The sequence below is a fragment of the Aspergillus affinis genome (genome assembly GCF_023601865.1).
Source record: "Aspergillus affinis strain CMG 70 chromosome Unknown NODE_28_length_305421_cov_87_880826, whole genome shotgun sequence".
Taxonomy (NCBI): domain Eukaryota; kingdom Fungi; phylum Ascomycota; class Eurotiomycetes; order Eurotiales; family Aspergillaceae; genus Aspergillus; species Aspergillus affinis.
In genome coordinates, this window is record NW_026515809.1 from 1 (window position 1) to 26,200 (window position 26,200).

The following is a 26,200-nucleotide window of genomic DNA, read 5'->3' on the forward strand; positions in this document are numbered from 1 at the left end:
TTCATGGCGTTCGGCTGTAATAGATGATTGTAACCGAAAAGTCACCAGTTCGATTCTGGTTCGGGGGATACCTTTTTGCTTTTTATATCTGTCTTCTGTCTAGTTAAAACAAGACTACATACAAACTCTGGCTTGTATCTTCCGAATTCCCCTAGTCACATGCCCAAAAAAGATATTTTAAAGTCGAATGTATTTTGCTATTTATACAGTACCAAACGCTATATTTCCATGGCTGTCAGAATGAATTCACAGGGGTAAGTAATTAGAATACAGATTGATAGCTCTTAGACTAGTTACTGTGAATGGCTGTATAGTAAAATCCGGGCATTCGGAAGATGCAGGCAGCAGGCGACAGGTTGTACACTCGCTGGCCTGTGTAACAATCTCAGGAATGAAGAACTGGCTCTTATTGCAGGTTATTTACGAGAACACTAGGTTGGAGAAGGAAAAAGAAGAAGATAACGATTTACTGCATAAAGCAGTAAACTGTGACGGTCTACAAAGGAGCTTAGTAAAAGACAAGTTTGTTTATGACTCGTAGTCAAAGAATTTTCCCATAGGGAGGAAAAGGCTATCTAGGAGAGAGAATCCAGGGACTCTATATACTGCCTGGAGCTTGCCTCAGGCAGGAATGCCTGCAGGATCCCTAGGAATGTTCCTGGATGCCTGCCGCAGAGGATCCCTTGATCCTCCGGAACGTTCTCCCGTACAGGAAAGCCCCCTGGCTTCAGGAGGTAACATAAACAAACCTACTGCGTGGGACAAACAGTGCAAACACTATAAACACTGTAAATACTTTGGCGCAGGCAACGCTGCATGTGTTATTTCCTGAGCCAAGGACTTCCTGATACGGATTTGACTTCCCGATACGGACTTCCGATACGAACTTCCTGATATGGAGGACCCTCGGTAGGCATTCCTACCTGAGGCTTCGCCTCAAGTAATACATAAAGGATAGATCCTCCCTCATAGATAGCCTTTCTTCTCCATGGGAAAATTCCTTGACTACGAGTCATAAGTAAACTAGTCTTTTATTAGGCTCCTTTGTAGACCGTTACAGCATGCTCAGCTCGTCATAGCCTGCATATTCCAAAATTTCCGAATTGCAGTGGTGGAAGTGCCATTTCTAATAGATTTTAAAAGTCAACTATAATCTGTAATGTATACAGTACCGAAAATCATATTTCTATGGCAATCGAAATGAACCTGTAGAATATCGGAGGTTTTGGGACATGTAGGCTAACGAGTGTATAATGTTAAATTTAGCGCCAATTTTCAACAAATCCCCCGATGGTCTAGTTGGTTCATGGCGTTCGGCTGTAATAGATGATTGTAACCGAAAAGTCACCAGTTCGATTCTGGTTCGGGGGATATAATTTTTGTCTTATTATTTGAATCCTTTTTTATAACCACTTAACTTATTGATATAAGTAGGCTTTTTATTTTTATTTTATTTGTTCATCCAATCCCTGTATAGTTAGTTACTACCCACCTAATCTTGTTTTTATGCTCTGTGTTGCATAACAACCTGACAAATTACGCTGTACAGGATCAACTTATGAACTCCCTCGGCGGCCATGCTTGTAGAGACAGAGAGCACAAGAGAGAGTGTGTTAGTAGGTGCGCTTCTACCAGCCAGACCTATTTCTTTCTGCTCTTGGGGTAACTAATAGCGGGACGTTTACCCACTGAGCTATAAAAAGACTAGAATTCCTAGTGGTTCCTAGTTAGATTATTAGAGAGGCTGCTGAGTCTTACATGGCTGTATACAGCCCCATGAATGGGAGGCAGACAGCAAAGAACCCATAGGAACATGTTATCTTTGGTTCTTGTTAGTGCTCCTCCTATCTTTGTTTTATTTATTTCTTCCTTTCCCTCTTTCCTTTCCTCCCTTCAAACTCTAGCTTCTATTAGGTGGGCAAAATAGACCAAGCAAAGTACAGAGTACTGTTTGTCAGAACTTTAGCTTCCCACACTGTACTACTATTCCACAGTACATATGCACATCAGTGTAGCAAACCACCCGTAAAAATGGTATACCTACCCACATGTAACACTGATGCTGAGGATAAAATTAGGTAGAAAACAGCCATAAAGATACCTATCTCATGTATTTAGTCCTAGATAGCACCCATACGTATGGCAATCAATTAGCTTATTCTTCTGCTTCATTTCATGTACCGCATTGATCGTAGGATCCTCGGGCATGGCCTCCACGTGATGTTGTGTTGTGTGTTGCATTGAGCCCCGGGTTGATGTGGCCTTCACCTTGTAATGCATCCCTTGTCCTGCACGTTGCGGTGAGCACCTTGATCCCCTCTGCAGTATTCGTGGTAGCTATGGGATTAGCGCCGATGGTAAGAGTCCGTATCCCTTTCGCGTGGATGCGTATGTTTGCGATCTTCTTGTCTTCTGTAATCATCGTCTTTCCTGTCCCTGTTCCTAGACAGTGAGCGTGACCGTCTTCTCCGGCGATCCTGGTCTCGTGAGCGGGACCTCGACCGATGCCTGTGGCTCCTGTGGCGATGAGAGCGCTCATCGCGATGCCGCCGGTGCCGGTGCTCTCTATCTCGGTCTCGATCCCGGCCACTGGCACGATCTCGCTTGCGATCCCTGTCCGGGCTCCTGCTCCGTCCACTTCTCCGCCTTCGATCGTGTCGCGAATGTGAATCGACCCCCACTGCCTCCAGCTTATCATCCTCGTTTGCGCCGGGTAAAGAGGCGCCCGCGCCCCTATAAGAGCCATACCCCACGCCCTTTCCCATCCCATCATCAGATAGATCCTTATCAGCTGCCGTCTCCCGAAGCGCATGTTGGACGTCTTTGTCTCCTAGTGGTGTCAAATTGGCGTTGGCGGCGGCCGCGGCTTTGGGGGGCAATGGGAGACCCAAAGCGAGCGCCATCGCCTCATCCTCGGCTTCCTTGACGCGCTGTCTCTCTTCACGCTCCTTGGTGGCTTGATCTTCGGCGTCGTCCCCGGATCGGGCATACCATTGTAAATCTCGACCACTTTGCCAGCGACCGACCGGCGCCATGACAGAGTGGCCGAGATAGTTTTCTCGGTGGCTGGAATCTTTGACATCGGACCATTTGAACTCGTTGCGGCCGCCACTGTAGTAGAAAATAGAGCCGTAAGCGACCGGGTGATAAGGTGGGTGACAGGGAACAGAGAGCAGGGGAAACTCACCGGCTGCCTTCCTTACGAACACTTGCGACGAGATCCATGGCGGTAGACTTGTCAGCGGGCGAGGATGTTACTGTCTCGGGGATGACCAGGAGGCAGGAAAGACGAAAGTGAGAGCTCCGACGGGTGGCACGTGCACGCCTCGGCCTGAGGCGGCGAATGGCACGACTGACTTCATCGCCCTCCGAAAGTGGACTCTCGTCCTGTCGACCGTCCAGATTCTCGGAGAGGAGCTTCGTCCGTTGTGGCTTCTGCTCCCCCATGGCTCGACAATGTTAATCCTGCCTGGTCTCCAAATTGACAGACCCCCCGACGCCAGTGATATCATTCTGCATCTGATTCATGTGCCCCTCGTGTTTCTGTATGACAGCTGCTCACCATCGTCATAATTTTGATTCTTCCGTCCCTCCCCCGTGAAATTGTTCTCTATCCGAAACTCCAACCCTAGGCCGGCGTTGATCGTCTGGACACGCTGCTCCTGCACGGAGAGTGCTTGTAGCAATGGCGTTTGGCCATCTCGCCGGTAAAAGACCGCCCGGCCGCAAGACTCGCACGCGCGAGGGCTTGCATCTTCGGCCTTTGAATGTGGAAAAGGGCGAGAAAAGAGTGCGTACATTACTATCATTGTAGACACATATTTGTGTGTGCCAGTCAGCTATGTTCATTTTTCAACTAACGTTTTGATTAGTTCTCATTGTAAATAATTCCCTCTCAGCGTCGGAGGCCTTGACATGCATACTGACTCGCCGGCTTTCCAGAGCAGATGATTCATTTCCTCCCCAAACTGCGACATGGCGCAACAACCTCGTATGCCCATGACTGTCTTATCCGCTTAGCTTGCATTCATCCGAGGCTGACATGATCAAAGGTCGCGTTATCCCAGCGTCGTAACCTTCTGTTTGTCGCTTATAGTCATCAAATATATGTCTGGGAACCCGCGGGGTCATTCCAGATGCTGGGCTCTGTCCCTTTAATGATTATCACACCTGTCATGAAGGAGCCCAATGCCCGCGGGTTCATATCCCCCAATTCCCCGCACGCGATCAACAATATCCTCGTGGACGATCTTGGTCGCGAGGAGGTTCTCCTGCTCGTCACTGATTCGGGGAACGTCTGTGGTTATCGCACCGAGGCGATCTTCTCAGCTTTGAATCGTGCTGCAAAAAACGATGGGAGTCGCCCTCTGGATGGCTCCCAAGTGGACCCGTTCTTTGTTGAGAATGTCGAAGCTAGTGCATGGGGGTTGGCTATTCACAAGTTTGCTCGCTTAATCGCGGTGAGTGCAAATACTGGCCTAATTACTGTCTTCGCATTTGCTCTTGTAAACCCTATATCTGGAGGGAGCAGCGAATCGAGTCAGCGACTGGAAGAAGAGGTTGATCTGAGCGACTATGGCCAAACCTGGCTCCATATAACGACCAATGAGCAGTTTGTGCAATTACGACATCGGATGCCCGAGAAACACCGAACGCGCAACATCAAACTAACATACACGGGTCATTTTGCCAACATCCCATCCGTCTCTTTCCTCAATTGCGACCTTGACCCTAATGGTACTTGGATGGTTAGCACCGATATCGACAATAAACTCCTAGTTTGGAAAATCTGGGACGGCCTTGGTGCATTTAATATGTATCATTTCAACGACATTGGCTTCAGGTCCTTCCAGGACACTCTGCGCAACGAGTAAGTTGAGTCTCTTCCTTTCCTTGAGCATCGACCGGTATACCTTTTTGCGTGGGGTACCGCTTCCCTGGTCTCCTCTTGCTGACGAACCTAGTAGTGAACGTGGCTGGTCCGTTATCGCCCTTGACCCGCGCTCTTTTCATCTTCTCAAGTCCACTGAAGAGGCGTGTGGCGGTAGGCCTCAGCGTCGAGTAAAGGATGGTCAACCGGTGTTTGACCTCACGAAGCTAAGTGGCCGAGTGCCGAATGCCTCGCAGCTTTACAATTACTTTCCCCCTGCTGTCAAGGCTGAACCCGAACGACCGGTACTACCTGATATATTCGGCCCTGATTGTCGCATCAGCAAGGGAGGCGACACCCAAGGCGTGGAACGCGTGGCATCGTCGGAATCTAGTGATGCCAAGGAGACCAATCACTTCCATGCAAGCTCTGGGTATCTTCGCCCTTCAGACTCTGCTGATGCCTTTAGTCATCGTGCCGTTGATGGTTCTGTTTACGACGATAACATGAGTCATGGCAGCTCTTCCGAGCTGAATCTGGATGTGGATTCCCAGCAAAATTCTGGCCTGGAGACAACGCAACAGCAGCAAATCAGTGATTCGGACCAACATACCAGCCATGTTCCTCCCCGGACTCATCGTCCCCCTCAAACAACGCCGGAGTTCCTTCAGGTTGCTCTGCTTGAAGCGCTCGGAGGGGGTGACATGCATGGTGCCGAGGAGTTTTTTGACGGGTACTCGGTATTGGATGACGATAGCTATACCGAGGATGAAGATCTGTATGGTATGGATCTCGACCAATCCTCGGATGATGGAGGGTCGTCGGCAACCGGGGCAGTCGCATATCAGGTCTTTGATCGTATGTCACGTAATGCCTTCCCTGAAGATGCTGGTTTGCATGGACGGATGGAGGCGCTAATTGGTCTTCCACCGACACCAGCTCCAGTGAACTCGAGGTTCCCAATCCTCCACTTTTCGCAAACCGACATCCGACTAGTTGCTCATCCTTTTGCCCCCCACGCAAGCGTTGTCTGCGGTGCACCGCTCCGACAGCCCTTCACCCACCCTATCGTCTCAATCCGAGCCTGTGATCGGTTTAACATGGTCAAATATGTCCCCGAACACGGTATCGTTGTAGCCGCCTCGCAGAAAGGCCGTGCCGCGATCATCGCCTTGACCGAATCCGAAGCCGCCGGCCTCTCCTTCCGAGTCGACTGGATCGTCCCTTTCGAGAGCCAGGAAAAATACGGCGACCGTCCCCTCATCCCTCTTCTCGGCATGTCCGTGAGCCCCATCCAGGGGTTCGAAATGCCCCCGGACGTGCCTTATATCCCCCGCGATGTCGACGAGAACGACCTTGCCTTCCGCTACCAACACATCTCCGACGATGATACCGACAATGCCTCTATGGCCGAACGATCATCGGATCGCTCATGCAGCGAGCTCAACATCCCCTCCGATCTTTCCGACATCAGCGAGGAAGCGGCACACGGTCACCACGTCCATCGATCCCCCCCTACCTTGCCCGAGTGCCATGCTCGCGCCACCCGCGCCTACCAGCCCGAGGAGCGCTGGCGTGGATGGAACCCATCCCGACGTTACCGTCTGCTCCTCATGTACGCAGACCACACGATCATGAGCTACGAATTCTGGTACAATTGGAATACCGCAGGCACGAAAGTTGACGAGAGCGACGAGGATGAGTTTCTCGTGGTATAAATCCGCTCCAAACGCGCGAGAGAACCACGAAGAGCGAAACAACATGATATGAAATGTCTGAACGGGCCCTGTCTCTATTATTATTCACTGCTTATTCACTTTTTCGCTTGATGAGAATTCTCGGTATAAATTTGTCTTTTTCTGCTTATAACTCGGGGATATTTTTCTTTGTACCTTTCATTTTCTCTGTCTCATTTTTCTTTTTTCTGTGACTCCCTCAATGTTATTAACTTGATACCATACCATACTGCTATCTTTCGATCTTGTGATCTACGCATGCTTATTTGCTTGCTGTTGTTTGGCGTCTGAAAATGAAAGTAAAGACTGAGTTTTCCAGCTGACGCTAACTTGACCTACTCGGTAGTTATATCCTACCACACCCATCTACCATGTGTATATTAATCACCTATCAATCATATCCATTACGAACTATGATTCTACAAGGTGTTCAGATGATATCACCGGAATGTCTTACTGCTGATTTATCTCGTCCCGCAGATCTCGTATCTTTATCATAAAGTTGTGGTTTAGATCATGATGTACATTGCACATATATCCCCTCCTTCTGAATATGTATGTACTTAGGTAAGTAAAACAGTTTATACAAAACCAGCGGACGAGCCAAGAATTTTTAGAAAAACACGCTGGCAACAGCTCGCTAACAAAAAAAAAAAAAATGTAGAGTTTTCATCAACTTCATAAATGTAACAGGTGAATGGTCAATCCAAATCCAAAAAAATAGAAGGGTCTCGTCCCTTCTGTTATCATCACTCTATTAAGGATGCAGTCGTCACATAAGATAATAATTAGAAGTCATCGTCAAGTTCGTCACTATCCCATTCGTCTTCTCGATCATTCTGAACCAAATCCAAGAATCGTTGGAGTCCTGGATGTCTGACTTGCCCCGGTCGAGCGGCGCCGTCTCCGTTAGCTTGCGGCCGAGGCCCCTCAGCCCCGGGACGACCTCGCACTTCGGCGATGGCTTGTGCTTGGGCTTGTCGCTCTGCGGCGGCGGCCATGCCTGCTGCATCGAGGTTGTTTGCATTTCCGCCGCCTTCGCGGTGCCCGGGTCTGTTTGCGCCCTGGTTGGCTCGCGGCGGTGCTGGGGCAGGAGGCGGAGGTTGTCCTTGAAAACGCCATGCAGGCTGGTCCTCATCATCGCTCTCGTCAAAATCGACGAGGTGATTGGGAACGCGGTGGAGAGCCTCAGCCCCGTCCGGATTAATGCCATCGCCACCTTCCATGTCCCAGAGTCGATTATAGCATCCGCTAGCAAGTTCGTTAAAATGACGGTAAGGGTTGTCTTCCGAGAGCCAACTGGAACAGAGGTAACAGAAGTGTGTGTCGCACTTGAAGCAGATCATGTGGTTACATCCCATTTGCTTTTGACAAGGAGCGCTGCAAGTCGGGCAAGGAGAGGTGTACATCTTCAGATATTCCTCTGTAGCCTTTTCTTCTGCCGACAGTTCCGCCTCCCGTCGAGGGAAGCAGCGTACTAGCTCGCCATGCCAGCCCTTTTTACAGACACTGCAGAATGCATAATTGCAGTCTTCGCAGATAGCAACACGGTCTGCCATTGGCGGTAACTGGGCCTCATCTCCAAGAGGGTCGAAGGCGACCTCATCGTCTTCCTCGTCAGACTCCTCCAGGTCATTTGCCATAGGATCCGCAGGCTTCGGGTGTTTCTTAGAGCGAGCCGCGCCCTGACACCATTGCCGGGGGCAATACACCGTCGACTTATCAGCCTCGAGCTTCTTCTTTCGCTTCAGGAAGACATAGCGCTGCACTGTTTCCTGCTCCAATGGGATCTGGAGAAGCTCGCTGGGACTCAATGTTCGGTCGTTCTTTTTCCGTTTCTTCACTTGGACTTCCCCGTTTGAAGCGGTTTTTTGCTCGGTTTTTTGCTCCTTGCCACAGTTGGGTGTCAGGCATTTTATACTGTCCACATCACCCTCTGTAATACATGTGTTGTAAAAGTCCTGAAGGCAGGGCACGCAGAACACGTGAGCGCAGAGGAGCAACCGGTGACAAATGGCACCTTTCTTGGGCTCCAAACAGATACCGCACTCGAAGGTTTCCTGTTCAAATTTCTCTTTCTCGGCCTTGTTGTTAAAGTCCAGTAGAGAAATCTTGAGCTCACGGGGAAGCCGTATTTCGCCATCCGGGATATCTTGGATCCCGAAAGCCGTCTCAGCGAGCTGTTGAAGATGGTCAATGTACGTAAAAATGACCAGGTCCCTCCCACATTCTTCCCAGAGGCGTTTCACATCATCTAGAAGACCCGAAACAATCGAAGAAGGAAGCCATGGCGGATCGGTGCTGATGTTGACAATAGGTGGCTGCAGGGAAGGATAGCCTTCAGGAAGATCGACAGCGAGAGCAATCGGAGGAAGATGAGGAAGGAAGTGTACATCGTTTCCGGTGTTGTCGCCGGGTTTCGTCGTAGGTGCAACTTCGGCAGCCCCCAGAGAATTTGGAGGAGTCAGAACAGTGGGCGACCCAGCTTCTGCATACTGCTCAAAGCAAACTCGTAGGGGTGTCGAGGGCTTCACAGGGATATCCAACGATGCTCGGAAGGGAGTCGATGGGTCAATTTTGATTTCCGGGTATATTGCTTCAATCGAAGACAACTCCACGGAGCGATCGTCATCGGAATCCATAGCGGCGCAGGCAGTCACCGTGGGGTAGGGAACGAATCAATGCTCGATGATCAATTGATAGATGCGGCGTTGTACTGGTGGCAAAGTTTACTCTTCGATTGGGAACTTATATTATTGTGATATATGACGATAGATCAAGAACGTAGTATTACCGAATACATTCATCCCTTGGAGAGAACCGATGCAAAGAAGCAAGGGAAAAAAAATCGACCGATTGGAGGGTAGTGGGGTGGAGGTGACGGTGGTGAGGCTCTAAGATAGAAGAAGGAATGATTGTAGATTAGTCAAGGGCCAGCGTTTCCCAGTTTAGTATGTGGCGACGATAGGAAGGGGCCAAGGCAAGATAGAAGGGTCGATCGGAACGTAGAGAGCCAGATGGATCACGGAGACGAAGGAGCTGTCAGATGGTGCAAATCAAGCGAAACTAGCCAGGAGTAGAATTGGAGATGCGAGGGGAAGCGCGTCATTTTTCGTTGCGATAAGAGCGCAAAGGCAGGATGAATGAGTCAGGTTGGAAACCGATGGACAGAAGGGAAATTGAAGGAACCTGGATGGAAGAGAGAGGAAGAAAGAGAGGAAGAGAGGAAGAGGAGAGAAAAGGCAGATGCGGCCCTCAGGCAATCAGGCATTGAGTTTGGATGCCCAGGCCATTCTTTTTCTACTGAAGAGGTTAAATAAAATAAATAAATTAGATCATCGATGACTGAGGCCGCCCTGTTCCCCTCCCCCTCTTTTCCTCGCCGCCTTACCCTTTCCACTCACCGCCCAGATCCTTGAAAAAGGCGGCGAGGAAAACTGCCCAGAGTGGCGGCTATCCGTATGCAGGTGTTCTCCGCATCTTATCTTTCCTTTAGCCTTTCCTGCCGCGTTCCTTGGACGCTTCATCGGACATCCGCCACGATGTCTTTTTACTAATGGACCTCCCTCATTTTTTTCTACTTTACTTGCAGACTGGATTGTACTGCTGAATAGCTCTACACTTTCTTATTGGGTTTATCATCCTTGACTCATCAATCCTTGGATAGTGACTGGGTTTCCAGTCTACCTGGCGAGAAAGGAAACCAACAAAGAAAAGGAAACACTGTGACCCCGGGAACCTTGATTCAATCATTCAACATGGGGGAGGCACCATTAGCTTCGCTCTCTCTGACCCACGTTCATTATGTAAGTGATAGTTCCTTCGGGGTCTCCCTTGACCGGGAATGGACCGGGATTTATCAAAAAGGAAAGTAACTGATTAGACTCATCGGTGACCATTATAGAACCCTGCCGATCCCCTATCCTTCCTCTCTGCCTGGCTCGCCCTCGTTCCGCAGGCAATATGTGTGGCCTATGTCACTCTCCTCTGGGCTACGAGGGAAGCCGAAGTGCTTCTCATGTTTGCCGGGCAGATGGGTTGTGAGGCCCTGAATTTTGTGCTGAAACGTATAATCAAAGAGGAACGGCCAAAGCGTATGTAGATTACCCACCCCGCTGTCCTTCGCCGATCGCTGACGCCTAGTTTGCCTTTCTAGAAATGTTCGGTAAAGGCTACGGTATGCCGTCATCTCACGCTCAATTTGTTGCCTACTTCGCCGTGTACCTGTCGCTGTTTCTTCTCTTCCGACACGCCCCTACCCTGCCTCATTCGGACGCGAAACTACACTACTTTCTCAGATTAGTGCTTGCTGTGGGACTATGCTTTGGTGCTGGTACGGTAGCCATTAGTCGGGTCTACCTGAACTACCATACCCCGAAGCAAGTCCTAGCAGGCTGTGGTACTGGAGTTGGATGTGCGCTGGCTTGGTTTCTCGTGACGGAAGTGATTCGAAACTATGGCTGGTTAGACTGGGCCTTAGACTTGTCAATATCCAGGCTCTTCAGAATACGAGATTTGGTGGTAAGTGAAGAACTCGACGAAGCCGGATGGCATCAGTGGCAATCGAAGCGGAAGTTGAAACGTCAAGAAAGCAGGGATGATCAGTCCCGTAAATCGGAGTAATCGCCGTTTCGACTGCTGCTAGCATTTGTTGTTTCCGAAGGCCTGAGAGTCAGGGCCAAGAGCTTGTACAAGATTTGGCTTTTGTGATACCCCTTTCCTCGATATTCTTACGCTGTTGCTATAAACCTATATTTCTATTTCGGTCTCTGAACCTTCGCATCTAATGTCTATTGAGACTGCAACAACACCAAGTATCTTCATCTAGGTAGATTCTATATCTGCTCGTAGAGACAAACTGCGATATGTAGTCACACATGGCGGCTGATGTGATATGTCCTTCGGTTGAGTGACGTCCGTATGAGTGTTAATGTTTATATAACAGTAAATTAAAGGATCTGTAACCTCCAATTTCTGGTGATTTCCGAGTGAATAAGAATAAGGGTTGCCCTGGCTCTCACCTCACCGGTAACTTGCACGTGACCGGCATCGACCGCGGATCGTCACGTTTCCCCGAATCCTCCATCGTCGATCCCAAACCGCTGCCAAAGACGTTTTGTCAAGCCTGCCACTCGACACCATGTGCCTGCATTTGGGTTGACCATCATATCAGGACCCTTGTCCCATTTTACATTCTGCATATTTTCCCTTTATTAATGACCTAGTCCATCTTTCATCTGCCATATCTTATGATCTATCTTTGACCGATACCCTTGCTCTTATTGTTTGATTGCATTTTGGGCATTTTAGCTCTCTTCCCTATATTTCTGCCTTTCCTTGAAACCAAACATCTGTTCAGTAATGCAAATGGATGAGCCCTCAGGCTCCACCGAAGCCTCCATGCAAGAGCATCACTTTGTGAAGGCAGATGAGGTTGACCAGACCGGGACCGATATCAGCCCAGTCTCGGACGATCAGTTGATGGAAGAAGTTGTTGAGGGATTGCGACAGGAGCAGGTCTCGCAATCCACGTCGACTGCTTCCGATGAAGCGCCCCCGGAAGTGGAAAAAGCGACTCGACGACCAGAGCTACGTCGTGATGTTGCGGCACCGCCGCCGCCTCCGTTGCAACCTCCGCCTCCAGCACCAGTGCAGCAGAACTCGGAAAGGCCACCGGACTCACTGAGTCTTGCACAGCTGAGGCAGCTGGTCCAGGAGATGCCGAAGATTGAACAGCCCGCTTATGCTTTCGAATATGCGGATTCACAGCCTTTCGAGGAAGAAATCGAGGAATGGTTCCAGTACAGTGAATTTGATAGAGCGATGCTCCTCGGTATGAGATCGTCCTTTGAGCACAAGTGGACTGCTTTCGGCGAGAGCCAAGAGATTGACTCGAATGTCTCCTGGACTGATGCATCTGATGCTCTGCGCAAGTCATTTATCAGCCAGGTCATTTCTCGACTAAGAGACCGTGAAATTTTGGTCCGAATAGAAGCGCTCGAAATCCTCTGTTATGTAGTGACTGGCGTGTGGGGAATTACCGCTGGCAGATCTGTCAATGATGGCGACCATGAAGACGCTTCTTCGCAGACTGAGGCAAGAGACTCAACGCCTAAATCTCTTCAACTCAGATGGATCGAGAACAACGTTACCTTATTTCACGACTGCTCGGGTATTCAGCCATTATTTGGGTGCCTATGCCAGACATTTGAAAAGAATCGCAAACCGCCTAATACCGACTCCCAAAGCCCAGGACACGAGAACACGAACATTGCATTCCTTGCTGCCTCGGAACGAGAGGCGAATTTAGTACTCACGGCATTCTATTTGCTTGTGGAAACTGGACGGCGGCAAGAGGCCCGTAATGAGAAGCATACGCCTTTACGAGATAGCATCATGGATCTGAAGCCGAATCTCTTGGTTTTTCTGGTGGAGATCATTTCAAGACTGCGGTGGGATGACTCGGCCAATGTTCCACTCACAAGAATCATCTTGTTGTTCTGGAAGTCCTTGCTTCTCTTCTTCGGCGGCAGCGACAGCCTGAAGAAAGCAAAAGAAGAACTAGAGCCGGCCTTCGAGGAAAGGGAAAAGTCGTCATCTGGAAGGACTCCTTTTCTGACGGCCTCACCGCTCGACTATCATGTATTTCGACAGGAGATCACGTCTAAATATCCCTCCTATAACCCACCGCCTCTTGTTGTCCCCCTGGAGCTGGAGAACAATTCAATACTCCCTCCTCTTCCTCAGCACCCCAGCAGATCAGCCACTTCGAACGGTCTCTTTTCTGGTGTTGGGCCGTCGGTTGCCGGTGGGAATGGCTCGATCCTTCACCAGTCGGTTCATATCGCAACCCCGGCACCGTCGCCTCCACCGTCACCCATCGGCCCGGGTGGTAAGGCAGGCAAGAAACAGAATTATCAGACTAACCAGAACTTCCCCTTCATGTACCCGCCTCTCAATGACCAGAGCAACGATATCGGTGGCAAAGGCACTACGGAGCTTCAGGATGTGTTGGTAGGAAAGAGATGGGAAGGGAGTGACGTCCCGGCATCGATTATTGAGGCCGGGAAATTATTTTCAACGCATGTCAAAATGACGAGAGCCATGCGGCAGCTATGGGAAGAGCGAGAGCGGTTCATGAAATACGACCGTGGCTGGTACTTGGATGACAATGAAAGTCCTTCGGATGAGGGCTTTGATACAGAATTGACGGAAGATTTGCAGGACTTGAATCTACAAGAGAAGAAGAAGAAGAAGAAGAAGAAGAAGGAGAAGAAGAATAGACAAGCCAGCCCTGACAGGGCACCCCAGAAAGAAACCGACAACGAAGATATTCAACGTCGCCTGGATGCGGTGGAGTCATTCTATGTGAGTCCGCATCCTCTCTTACCTCTTAACTGAACCAGTTCGCAGTGGCTTATGGTACCGAACAGACGCAAGCTCTTGTTCATTTGCAGTCGATCACCATTGTGTTCTTAAAGGTCATCCTTACCAATGTCAGTGCCGTGGTCAACCAGGCAAATGGACCAAACAATCAGTCCATGAGGTACGTTAGCCACAACGCTCCTGATCCCCACTTGGTAATCTAATCGGCATTTTTAGTGATGGATACGGCTCAGTGAACGGGTACGCGACTGGATTTGGGAACAACATCATTGGCGAGCTCAACTCCGATGTTGCTATTGAGGAACTTGACAATCTTCGGCTGCGCGAGATCACCGGCAAAGCCATATCAGGATCGCTGTTGCTTTTGGTGAAATGGTTCAAGAGATCCCGTAAGTTTAAGCCTGTCACAAACCACTGCATGGAATACCGACGAAAGACTAGATATCTTGAAGTTTGAGTACATGACTCAGTTGTTACTCGACTCTAACTATTTGCCTTTGATCCTGAAAATGTTCGCCCACCAGGATGTTGATCAAGCGGTGGCACAGAAGCACGACCGTGAAGAACTGGGGTTAGTACCATCTTGACCGAGATGATTTGGACCTGTACTGATAGCGAGCTAGCTTCTTTCACTTCTGCCACCTGCACTCAGACCAGCCACCCCAGCAGGTCGAACACTCGGAAGGCGAGTCTAGCGAGGATGAAGCTGTACCGCCCCCGATCGCCCGGCATCGACAAGATTCAGGGCATGAAGGCATCCCAATGCGGGAGTCATCTCCCGAAGAGCCCACACCCGATTTCATGGAAGAAAACCATCGGCCTGAGGTTGATGAATTGGGGTATCCAACCGCGCCGCCTCCCAAAGAGCCGATCACGGTCTTCTCCTTCCGCAATTTCTTCTCGGCTATCAATTACCTGCATGTCATGCAGAAGATCACGCGCGACAAGGCTCACCGGTGTCTGTTACTTGTTCAGTACAAGTCTAGCACCATCCTCCGCAAGGGACTCAAGATTCCCGATCCCCATTTGCGATTCTACACGCTGAAGTTGTTCAAATCGCAGGTCCCGTACTGTGGCCGCAAATGGCGCCAGGGTAACATGCGTGTCATCACCGCAATCTACCTCTACTGCCAGCCAGAGCTGCGGGATGACTGGCTGGCAGGATCCGATATTGACGCTGAGGTCGAAGAAGCGTTACCTCTGGAGCAAGCCCTTCGGGGCATGACCCATTGGTGGCATTTGCGGCAGTACAAAGACGTCATGGGTGGCGAGGAGGGAACATCTCTCATGGAAGAAGAACGAGACTTCTTTTCCCGCGAGCTTGAGTCGATGGGATGGGGGTTTGCAGCCGACGACATCAATGGAGTCTGCGAGGAAGAACTGGTAGCTGCTGGCGGACCTTTGCCCAACGGGACCGAATGGGAGGGAGGTCCCATGCAGATGGAAGGATGGTAGGCCTGAAACCTGACAGGTGGTGATGGCATTCAACTATCTTTGCACATCATCCCCCATAGACAGTACATTGAAGACTCTATAAAATAGCATTGTTATAGTTGATACCCTCAAGAAGAGTTCCATTCACGATTGAATCCACATTGGATGTTTTCTATACAATAACTGCACTCTGATTGGTTGCTGGCACTGATAACGATAAGAATCACGAGCCTTATCGATAACACCCGGACCACGTGACTGACTACTGCGGTAACTCTTTTTTTTTTTTTTCTCTCCTCGTCTTCGCCGAGTCTGCGCATTGAACCCCCAGATTGTTTCCTCAACCACGGTCCTTCGCAGCGACCGCAAGCACTCAAAATGTCGTCCGACGAGATTGTCTGGCAGGTGATCAACCAGCAATTCTGCTCTTACAAACTCAAGTAAGTCTTTTATTGAAAATATCTGTCGGCGGATCCAGAAGATTGGAAAATCGAAAAATCGAAGAGACAAAAAACCTCAAGAACGATTTTTTTTCTACATCCAGGAACTTTCAGACTAGAAAACTAATAATCAATCCTCTAATTATTACAGAACCACCAAGGACCAAACTTTCTGCCGAAACGAATACAATGTCAGCGGTCTTTGCAACCGCCAGTCCTGCCCTCTGGCCAACTCCCGATATGCCACGATCCGATCGGACCCCGAGACCGGCGCGATGTACCTGTACATGAAGACGGTGGAGCGATCACACATGCCCAACAAGTGGTGGGAGCGGGTGCGACTGTCGTCCAACTACGCCAAGGCGCTCGAGCAGGTCGACGAGCGACTGATCTACTGGCCCAAGTTCCTTTTGCACAAGTGCAAGCAGCGACTTACGCGATTGACGCAGGTGGCCATTCGCATGCGGAAGCTGGCCCAGGAGGACGAGCGACTGGGCGAGACGGTGGTGCCGCGGTTGGCGCCGAAGATCCGACGGAGAGAAGAGGCCCGTGAGCGCAAGGCCGAGTCGGCAGCGAAGGTTGAGCGCGCGATCGAGCGCGAGCTGATTGAGCGTCTGCGTAGCGGTGCCTACGGGGATCGACCGCTCAATGTGGAGGAGGGCATCTGGAAGCGGGTTCTTAAGGGCTTGGAGCGCTCGGGTGAGGGTGAGCGTGACGAGGACCTGGATGATGGGGAGCTGGAGGAAGAGGAAGAAGACGGAGTTGGGGAGGTGGAGTATGTCAGTGATTTGGATGATGAGGAGGATTTGGAGGACATTGAAGACTGGCTGGGCGGTGAGTCCGCGGACTCGAGTGATGACTACGATGAGGAGTCGGACGAAGAGGAAGACAGCGACGAGGACAGCGACAAGGAGGATGACAGCGCCCACAGCGAGGACGAAGCGAAGAAGCCTAAGCCTGGATTCAAGAGAAAGCGCCCTGCTCCTCAGGCCAAACCCCGCAAGAAGGGACCCAAGGTTGAGATTGAGTACGAGACGGAGGGAGTTGGTAAGGAGAACGCGCTCGCTTAATGATGCAGAGGAAGGGAAAACGCCGTTGAACATTAAAAAAAAAAGCACTGTGGGACTGTTTCATGCACGGCGTTGTCTGGCTTTTGTTTCGTGGTTTCTGCTCTGCTGCGATCGGGCGTGTATGGCCCTTGCATAATGTCTATAGTTGATTTGTTGACATAGAACCCCGATCCTGCAGATCCGTCGGGAGTTAGAATCAAGCATTGACTTTTTTTTTTCTGACTGGTCTATTTCCAGTTCCATAACGAGGAGCTCTGGATACTCCACATGAAATGATTGTAACGGTTGGAAAACGGTGTACGGAGTAGAGAACGACTCAAGGAACGACGCCGCGGCTCACGTGCGGCGGTGAGACGGAAGTGCCGCCTTCCCTTAATCAACTTGAATCAGTCCATCAGTTCATCATCCTCACTTATTCCCCCTTCAATTGCCCCCCTCAATCCCCCCCTTTCTGTCACGTCGACTCTCTTCTCCTAATCGGTTCAAAGGGATACCGTGTCCATTCAAGTCTCCGAATTCTCGCCACCGCCAATTCTTCCCAGGGGCGTGGCCGCCTTTTCATCCCGCCACATTCCCACCCCTCTTGATCAACCCACCGACCAACTTCACTCTGCGAAGTGACGCATCTTTCGACCAAGAATCAACAACATGTTCTCCTCTCTGACGTCGTCTTCGGCGCTTTCCAATTTGGGCACGCGGCTAAATTCTTTCCGACGCGCTATCACCCTGGGCGACGAGGCGGACGATCCCGATCACGAGGACTGCTCGCACATCTCGAACGTTCTCCGGGCCTATTATACCGAAAAGGGTCGGCCATACCCGGCCTGGCTACCCCCCGACCCAAAAGCGCCGACGCCGTCACCGGCCCGCGTCATTGCGACGACCCAGATCCAGCCTGGCGCCGGCGCACCAGCGGCGTCGACCTACGGCCGCAGTAGTGGTGGAGGACTCGGTGATTTGTGGGGAGACTCGGGTGCACCACAACCCCCGGCACCCCAGACAGCAAGTCTCCGACGAGGACGAGGTGGTGTGAGCGGACCCCCTCTGGCCACGGCAAATAGCGCACCGTCTGGATCCCTGGCGACGCCACCGAGTCAGTCCCCCACGCCGCCGATGCTGCACCCATCGGGGGCCCGACCCTTGCCCAGCCAGCGAGCCGGGTCCTACCAGCCCATGTCGGGAGCGCAGCCTTTGGAACGGGCAGCATCGGCGCAGGAACGACTACGGGCCAGGTTACATGGGGGCCGATCCCCTAGTCCCGGTCAGAATCCGAATAGTCGGCCCAATTCACCATATTACGGAGGGGGAGCGGATCCTAGTGTACGAAAACCGATCGGGATGCCTCCCGGAAGAATGCGAGGGTAACAGGGAAAAAAGATTAAGGATGAGTCAAGAGTCAAGAGACCATGGGACGCTAAGGGAGGAGAAAAGGGCAAGAGTGTGGAGTTGCGGAGTTGTGGAGAGCAGCCAAAGAGTCAAAACTCAAAGAGAGCGAGGGAAGGGTAAAAACCAGACTAAAGACGCAAGTGCCTGTTCTACAACTTCTACTGGTCTACCACGCCAATCTATTATCCTATCAAATTCGCTAGTCCCCCCAAACATCGCAAGTTTGTTTCGAAGCATCGCAAAGCATCCCACGCCAGCAGTGGAGCCCAAGCCTTCTGGGCGCCGTCTTAACCCGCCACGCAACGAATGAGCGTCTCGGTTTCCAGGCTCGATCCTTGGAAGGCCCAATATCCCCGGAGACTCGCCGAAATTGCCCCGGAATCGGCGTAGTTGGGCGTGGTTTGCTTTCCAGACTGGTCCAAGGCCGATGCACCTCGTGAGTTTTTTCGACCCGTTACCGACGGACATTTTTCTCCACGGGGAACGAAAAACACGGAGTTGGTGTGGAGATCGGCATCGCGACTAACCCTCCTTGCTGCTCTTACATTTTTTCTACCTTACCACGCTTGACTCTCTCTCGTGCCCTCCTCCCCCACGGCTGACCCCGTCGTCTTGTTGGCTTGTTTGAGCGAATCATTGACATCCTGACGTCGGCGTTGCACAATAATGTTTCTCTTCTCTACCACCCCGCCTTGAATCCGGGGTTTTAAAATTCAGCGGTATCCCCGGTTTGTTTTTTTCTTCTTTTTCCTTTTTTTCTGTCTCTTTCTTCTTTGACCTTCTCTTCCTCTTCTCTCCTTCGTGACTGTGTCTCCACTGGCTGGTTAGCACTTCGGTCCTTTATTGAGGGATTTCTTCTCCATCCCCATCAACACAAGAGATTCGTCATGGGTTCCCTCAAAGATGTCGAGTCATCTCATGATGACCACAAGGAGCCCGCGGCCCTGGAGATGGACGACGTCACCAAGGACCCGAAGGCGTCTGTTGAATACAACGAAGCGGCCATGGATGCAGAACTCCAACAGCTGGAGGAACAGTTTCGTGAGTTGAAGCAGTCTCGCTTTCAGGTGACCCTCGCCAACCCTGCCTTCTTCACCTATATCCTTGTCGCCTTTGCCTCCATGGGTGGTCTGCTCTCGGGTCTGGATCAATCCCTGATCAGTGGTGCCAATCTTTTCATGCCCGGTGCTCTGCATTTGTCGGACAACGACAGCAGTCTGGTCAATGCCGGTATGCCGCTTGGTGCTGTCGCCGGTGCTCTCATCCTGTCGCCTGCCAACGAGTACCTGGGTCGTCGCATGGCCATCATCGTCTCTTGTGTCCTGTACACCATCGGTGCCGCCCTGGAGGCAGGCGCCATTAACTTTGGCATGATGTTTGCTGGTCGTTTCATCCTGGGTGCGGGTGTCGGTCTTGAGGGCGGCACAGTCCCTGTCTATGTTGCCGAGTGTGGTATGTAACATGATTTCATTTTATCGCAAACAATTAACCTGATCGCTAACGTGTTTCGTTTTGTAGTTCCCTCAAGGATTCGTGGTAACCTCGTTTCCTTGTATCAGTTGAACATCGCCTTGGGAGAGGTTCTTGGCTATGCAGTAGCCGCTATCTTTGTCGACGTCACCGGTAACTGGCGGTACATCCTTGGTTCCTCTCTGGTCTTCTCAACCATACTCTTCGTGGGTATGCTTTTCTTGCCCGAGAGTCCGCGTTTCCTTATGCACAAGGGCAAGCCGGTGGAAGCGTACGGTGTGTGGAAGCAGATCCGCGGCTTTGACACGCTCGAAGCTAAGGACGAATTCTTGGGCATGCGGCAGGCCGTCACGGCAGAGTATGATGAGCAGCAGAGTACGAAGAAATATGCCTGGATGGATTTCTTTACTGAACCTCGTGCTCGCCGTGCTATGGTCTACGCCAACGTCATGATCTTCCTGGGGCAGTTTACCGGTGTCAACGCCGTCATGTACTACATGGGCGTTCTCATGACTAAGATCGGTTTTGACGAACGCACCAGTGTTTTCATGTCGCTGGTCGGCGGTGGCTCCCTACTCATTGGTGCCATCCCTGCCGTCATGTACATGGAGAAGTTCGGCCGTCGCTACTGGGCCAACGCCATGCTTCCAGGCTTCTTCATCGGCTTGGTTCTTGTCGGCGTTGGCTATACTATCGACTTCCAGGAGCACCCCGCCGCTGCCGAGGGTGTCTACCTGACCGGTATCATTCTCTACATGGGTTTCTTCGGCTCCTACGCCTGTCTTACGTGGGTCATCCCCGCCGAAGTCTTCCCCACCTACCTCCGATCCTACGGCATGACCACCGCCGACGCCAACCTCTTCCTCTGCTCTTTCATCGTCACCTACAACTTCACCGCCATGATGAACTCCATGACTCGTATCGGTCTCACCCTGGGCTTCTACGGCGGCATCGCCGTCCTCGGCTGGTTCTACCAGATCTTCTTCATGCCTGAGACTAAGAACAAGTCCCTCGAGGAGATTGACGAGCTGTTCTCGCGCCCGACGTCCGTTATCGTGCGTCAGAACATCAAAAGCACGGCCGAGGTGATTCGCGACCTGTGTCACTTCCGCTTCAAGAAGGTGTTCTCCCCCGAGCCTCAGTAATAGCCTTATCTTTGCTTTTCCTAAATCGTCCTGTTATTCCTGTCTTGTATCGGGGTGTATGTCTTGAGTGCGTTGGTTGTATTTGACCTAATCCTGAAATTTGACATTTCATGGTCATTAACAAAGGAGGTGGGATGTTCAGTAATGAACGGGGTGTTGCCTTTCATGATATTCACGATATAACATGCATTATGTGATGTACGTATGGAAGAGATGAGCCGAGGCGAGGAGAGGAGAGGAAAGAAGGAGACAATTAATTATTTCCAATTTTTCAATATAATCATTTTCTCTACTCATACTGGTCCTCTGTTATCGATCTTGACTTGTACCTGACATATTCTCCCAACCTCGTTTCTATTTATACATGGCCCGCCTGTTATAGAAACCCGGGTGCCTGAAGTTGAAATCTGCTAAATATATCTGACCGCATCGCCTCTCGCGACCGTTCATTTCACGTACTTAACCTGCTGTAAGGAGTACGAGACGAAAAACCCTAGGTAGTCAAATTTCATGCCCGAATACAGATGATATTTCAATGGCTAATAAACAATGGGTAGATAGTTCTATGTATGCATGTACCAAAGCAGATGATATGATGATGCTAAGCGACATAACAATAAACACACAGAAAGCGAGAATAGAAAAAAAAAAAAAGGCTAGATGATAGACCCTCACAAAGAGATAAGATATATAGTACAGTACAGTCACGGTGAGTAGTTTAGAACTTTGGCAAGGCAGAAGAAGAGAAGGAAAAAGGTATAGTGAATGAAAGAAAGATAGAAGAATAAGAAAGAAAGGGAGAAACGGTTGCATAGCAATGATGATATATATAAGAAAAGAAAAAAAAGAGAAAAGGGGAATCATTCGCTCCAGATCCAAACACCACCACACTTACCTGACCAGATGAACCAATCAATCAATCTCATAATAAATGACAGTAAGCAAAAGGTTTTTTTTCTTTTTCTTTTCTTTTTTAACCGCGGACTTTCCGATAACTGGGAGGACTCCAGGATCGCTTGATCAATTTCCCGGCCCAAACAGGGATGACGGACACGGCACACACGGCACACACACGCCAGACCCAGTCCACGGTGATGACGTACTCCAGATCGAAGTAGCTGCCGAGGAAGGGGACGCTGCCGGCGTAGAGGAGAGCGGTGCCCAGAAGACAGAAGATCATGACCGGGTGCCAGGTGGTGATGGCGATGGCAACCATCAGAAGCTCGTTGATAACGAGCGCGGTGAAAGAGACACTGATGAGTCGCGGTCCGGAGATAGTGTCGAGCAGGATCTGGGAGAGACCCTGGATGACGGCTCCTTGGTAGACAGAGACGAGCACCCAGGTGAAGAAAGAGCGGTAGCTGAGACTGCGACCGGTCTTGAGTTCCTTGTATAATTCGGGATAGAGATTGGCCATATGTTCGTCGACGTCGCGGTCGAAAACGAGAGAGAAGACCGGTGCGTTGGTGTACACGGTGGCATAGCCGACCATGAGCCAGTTAATAAAGAGACCCTTAGGGTCGAAGTGGCTGGCAATGCTGTACATGGTTTGACAGGCACTGATAACAAGGCCACGGTGCATGATGAACTGGGCCAATTTGGCCGATCGTTTGTATGAGTTGCGGCCGTGCCAGACGAGAAGCTTGGTGAGGTGATGGAACTGTGTGATACTGAAATCAGCCGCTAGCGAGGCCTGACGGCCCTCTTTGCCGACAATACCGATTCCTACATCGGCAGCTTGAATCATAGACACGTCGTTTCCACCATCTCCGATACAGCAGACTCGCTTCTTTGTGTATTGCCGGATCAGGTCGGCAACTTCGGCCTTCTGGGTCGGAGAGCACCGACAGGCGACGACAGCTGGGAGAAGCACAGCAACAGAGATGAACGCGGACCGGAACTGGCTGAGCATAAGGGCTAGTGACTCGCCATCGATGAGGAGACAGCAGTCAGTCTTGTTGCGCAAGAAATCCAGCGTTTCCTGCGCAGTTGACTTGTCCTTCACTTTGGCGACTGTGTGGATATATTGGCCTCGAGCAACCAGTTTGGCAGAGATCGCCACACATCGCGCCGTTTCCACCTTATCGCCCGTCAACATCCAGATCTTAACCCCGGCGTTGCGAAGAAGTTCCAGGGAAGGCTTGACATCCCTCTGGAGGCGATCTTCAACACCCGTTACTCCCAGGAGTTCTAGATCGCGTTCTAGATACTCGCCAATCACCTTGGCCATCCCAGCGTCTCGTCCCTGGAGAGCCAGCGAGGCCTGTTTGTATTTCCCACCGAACTCTTGATACTGCTGCGAAGATAGCCGTTTTCGCCCCACGACAAGGGTTCGCAGGCCCTCTCGAGCCATGTTCGCGGTTTCTTCGTCGAGCCAGTCGTTTGCCGCAACGATAGTCGACATGACGGTGTCTGCACCCTTTTGGTAAAACCAAATTTCACTGTCCTGTTGGGGCGAATCTAGAATTCCACCCTCTGTTTCGAACTGTACGATAATCCCCATCCGCTTGCTATCAGAGGTAAAGGGAAAGATATCGAGGATGCGAACGCGCACGACAACATTACCCGTGTGAGTTGACTCCAGAAGGATTGTTTGCCGGTCACGATATGCTAGTTTGAGTCCAACTTCCTCAGTGTATCGGACAATGGCGATCTCATCGGGCGATGAAGCCTGGTAGCTCGTTACCTTCACCCCGTCTTCTTCGTCCATGGTTGGTGTGACATTATGACAGAGAGCAAGGGCTAAAACAATGTCCCTGACGCGCGAGCCAATTTCTCTCCTCGTACGAGGAGCAGCGGCAGCGGCGGCCCCAGCCTGAGCGCCAAAGACAGCCGAAGCGGTAGTTAGGGAGCCAGCAAAACTTTGCTTGACATACGAGACTACTTCTTCCATAGCGTCGTTGGCGTATGAGACCGTCCCGACATGTATCTTTTTCAGCTCCATTTCTGCTTGGATTAGCTAATCGGAACGCGACCTGCGCAAGTGGACAAAAAAGACATACCGTTTTGGGTCAAGGTCCCCGTCTTATCGGAGAGCAAGTACTCGATACGACCCAGATCCTCGGGTATCGTACTCGTCCTCACCACCGTATCAGGGATATCCTGATCTCGTTCAATGAAACGACCGTATACTGATTTTGCCATGTCGAGGTTCACCCGCAAGCTCATGGGAATGATCGTGGAGAACAGGATAAGGTATATCATGATGGCGATATACCACTCTTTGTCGTTCGTCGGTTGGAATCCTTCTAGAGCGACCAGAACAATAGACAGAAGGAGGGTAAGGATACATAGGATTTTGGTAAGGTTATTAATTTCATACTCCAGCAACCCTACCTTAGAGCGAGATGGAGATGTTGAAAGGGCGGCTCGTGTCTGCGAGCCAGTGTAAATGATGACGGCATAGGTGATTGTGTTTGATGCGAGGACGGTGTTGGCCCAGGCGGTGTTGTCAATTGTTAGAGGAGCAGAGTTGGCGTCTGGATCTTCATTCTCATAGTCCCTCCCATCGTCTGTCTTATCCACGTGAGGATCATAGAACCCGGACGGAGGACCCAATTCGAGGGTGCCGACAAACTCATTGACTTGCTTATCCGGCGCACTTGCTGTCACCTTAAGCCTAGGAAGATCATTAAATGATAGATTCTGAGACAGAATTGACGGCAGGCGCAGTTTCCAGTCGGTCTCACCATCGAGTTGATCTGTTCGTATAAAGGTATCGCTGCCGGACGAAAAGTTTTCGTTATCTGTTTGGGAATTTGAGGCAGGAATTTCGTGGGTTGCAGAGGGTGAAGATGATCCTTCTGACTGGATGAGATCCGCAGAGGCTCTGGGGGTGGAGGCTTGATGAGCATTGCCGGAGTCATTGGACACACTTTTCAAAATTACCACATCAGCCGGTAAACGCTGGTTTTTGCGGATTTTCAGCACGTCGCCGACTTTCAGGTCGCGAGATCGTTTAGTCATTTCCATTACATTTCCGGCATTAGAGTGAACATTTCCAGCAGTCGAAAGCGCTCTTGCGCCGGGCAGCTTGTCGAAAGCGAGCACGGAGAAAGCCTCCGCATTTGCTTCGGCATCTCTTCTCCGCCGACCGATATCATCCAAAGCTTCCTTTCCGAGAGAGATACAGACAACGAAGGCGAGCGGTGCGATGTATGACGACATGTAACCTATCCGAAGCACGGGTATGATCTGCGACAGAGCGACGAGAAGAAAGTAAATGTTGAAGAAAAAGGAGAATTCGTTGTAGAGTGTACGTGGAAGGAAGCTCCACGGTGTATATTTTGCGTTGGAAACGATATTCGGAGGGTATTTCGATCGTTGCGCCTGACCAACAAGGACATCACGGGGAGGTTTCGGTTGCGAGGCATCACCACCGGCTGTCGTTCGGCCTGCAGCAGCAAACAACATACTAGCCGCTTTTAAGCCTGGGATCCGTAACCGACTCCCCCTCTGCGATCCCCGCTCGGCGTCTCCAAAGGATCGAGCAGAACTCCGCCTGCGTTCGTTAAGCAACGGCGCATCATCTTCGGTGAATTGGCGAGAACTGGTGTGTGACGTCCGAAGTCCGGTATCGTCGCGGTTGTCCAGAAGACCTTCCCTGTCCTCCGATCTCCTTTGACCTCCGGAAGTTTGTCGCCATATTCGATTTCCGACGCCCATGCGTAGGTTCCTGAGCGCTATCCCTGGACCGTGGCCTCTTTGTCTACCCAGACCATCTCGGGAAAGTCGAGGCGACGTATGAGGTGAGGTCGTACCGGGGTCAAGTTCCTCCAAGTCAAGGTCGTCGTCTGAGCCGGAGTCTCCTAGAATACTAAATTGGTCGGGCGGGTGTACGTAATCGGGTGATGAAGGCATGATGAAGGCGCTACAGATGCTCAGAATAAGCCCCTCCCGAAAGAGAAACGACCCTTATGCTCCTGTATCAAGAATCGGTTCTCATTTCACGATAAGCTGCATCCATCAATTCTCCGCAGGATCATTGTTGTTGCCGAGGGTTCGAGGGGGGTGGGCGGTCGTAGTAGTATGTCCGGATTATACACGGGATTGAACCCGAAGATCGGGAGGGGTGGTGGTCGAGACGAGCAAGTATCTATGAAGGGTGGTGAGATAATGTGCTGGAATCCGAGGGAGAGTGGCCGTTGACCAAGCAATTGGCAGAAGGATGCCTGGAGGCTAGATGTGGCTGTGGCTGTCAGGCGGCGATGCGATCACCGGCAGAATGCAGGCACACGTGATCGAGGAACGGGATAGGTGGCCC

General features: G+C 50.9%; 7 protein-coding genes across 7 annotated transcripts; 4 read left to right on the forward strand and 3 right to left on the reverse strand.

Moving 5' to 3' along the window:
• Positions 1–2,173: 2,173 nt before the first annotated feature.
• On the reverse strand, positions 2,174–3,447 carry KD926_005601 (MMtag domain-containing protein; the record flags this gene model as incomplete). Its single annotated transcript, XM_053098787.1, has 3 exons — positions 2,174–2,690; positions 2,749–3,111; positions 3,188–3,447. 3 exons carry the CDS (start codon positions 3,445–3,447, stop codon positions 2,174–2,176), a joined length of 1,140 nt encoding a protein of 379 aa, XP_052957288.1.
• Positions 3,448–3,685: 238 nt separating this feature from the next.
• On the forward strand, positions 3,686–6,588 carry KD926_005602 (uncharacterized protein; the record flags this gene model as incomplete). The annotated part of the gene is made up of 5 exons (XM_053098788.1): positions 3,686–3,790; positions 3,873–3,880; positions 3,943–3,991; positions 4,053–4,870; positions 4,968–6,588. 5 exons carry the CDS (start codon positions 3,686–3,688, stop codon positions 6,586–6,588), a joined length of 2,601 nt encoding a protein of 866 aa, XP_052957289.1.
• An 806-nt stretch (positions 6,589–7,394) lies between these two features.
• On the reverse strand, positions 7,395–9,248 carry KD926_005603 (RBR-type E3 ubiquitin transferase; the record flags this gene model as incomplete). Its single annotated transcript, XM_053098789.1, has 1 exon — positions 7,395–9,248. One exon carries the CDS (start codon positions 9,246–9,248, stop codon positions 7,395–7,397), a length of 1,854 nt encoding a protein of 617 aa, XP_052957290.1.
• A 1,116-nt stretch (positions 9,249–10,364) lies between these two features.
• On the forward strand, positions 10,365–11,229 carry KD926_005604 (phosphatase PAP2 family protein; the record flags this gene model as incomplete). Its single annotated transcript, XM_053098790.1, has 3 exons — positions 10,365–10,412; positions 10,511–10,700; positions 10,763–11,229. 3 exons carry the CDS (start codon positions 10,365–10,367, stop codon positions 11,227–11,229), a joined length of 705 nt encoding a protein of 234 aa, XP_052957291.1.
• Positions 11,230–17,584: 6,355 nt separating this feature from the next.
• KD926_005606 (uncharacterized protein) lies at positions 17,585–18,301 on the forward strand (the record flags this gene model as incomplete). The annotated part of the gene is made up of 1 exon (XM_053098791.1): positions 17,585–18,301. The coding sequence occupies one exon, from the start codon at positions 17,585–17,587 to the stop codon at positions 18,299–18,301; it is 717 nt and encodes a 238-aa protein (XP_052957292.1).
• A 908-nt stretch (positions 18,302–19,209) lies between these two features.
• KD926_005607 (putative MFS sugar transporter) lies at positions 19,210–20,937 on the forward strand (the record flags this gene model as incomplete). Its single annotated transcript, XM_053098792.1, has 2 exons — positions 19,210–19,774; positions 19,841–20,937. 2 exons carry the CDS (start codon positions 19,210–19,212, stop codon positions 20,935–20,937), a joined length of 1,662 nt encoding a protein of 553 aa, XP_052957293.1.
• Positions 20,938–21,910: 973 nt separating this feature from the next.
• On the reverse strand, positions 21,911–25,797 carry KD926_005608 (aminophospholipid-translocating P4-type ATPase NEO1; the record flags this gene model as incomplete). Its single annotated transcript, XM_053098793.1, has 2 exons — positions 21,911–23,883; positions 23,940–25,797. 2 exons carry the CDS (start codon positions 25,795–25,797, stop codon positions 21,911–21,913), a joined length of 3,831 nt encoding a protein of 1,276 aa, XP_052957294.1.
• Positions 25,798–26,200: the final 403 nt, after the last annotated feature.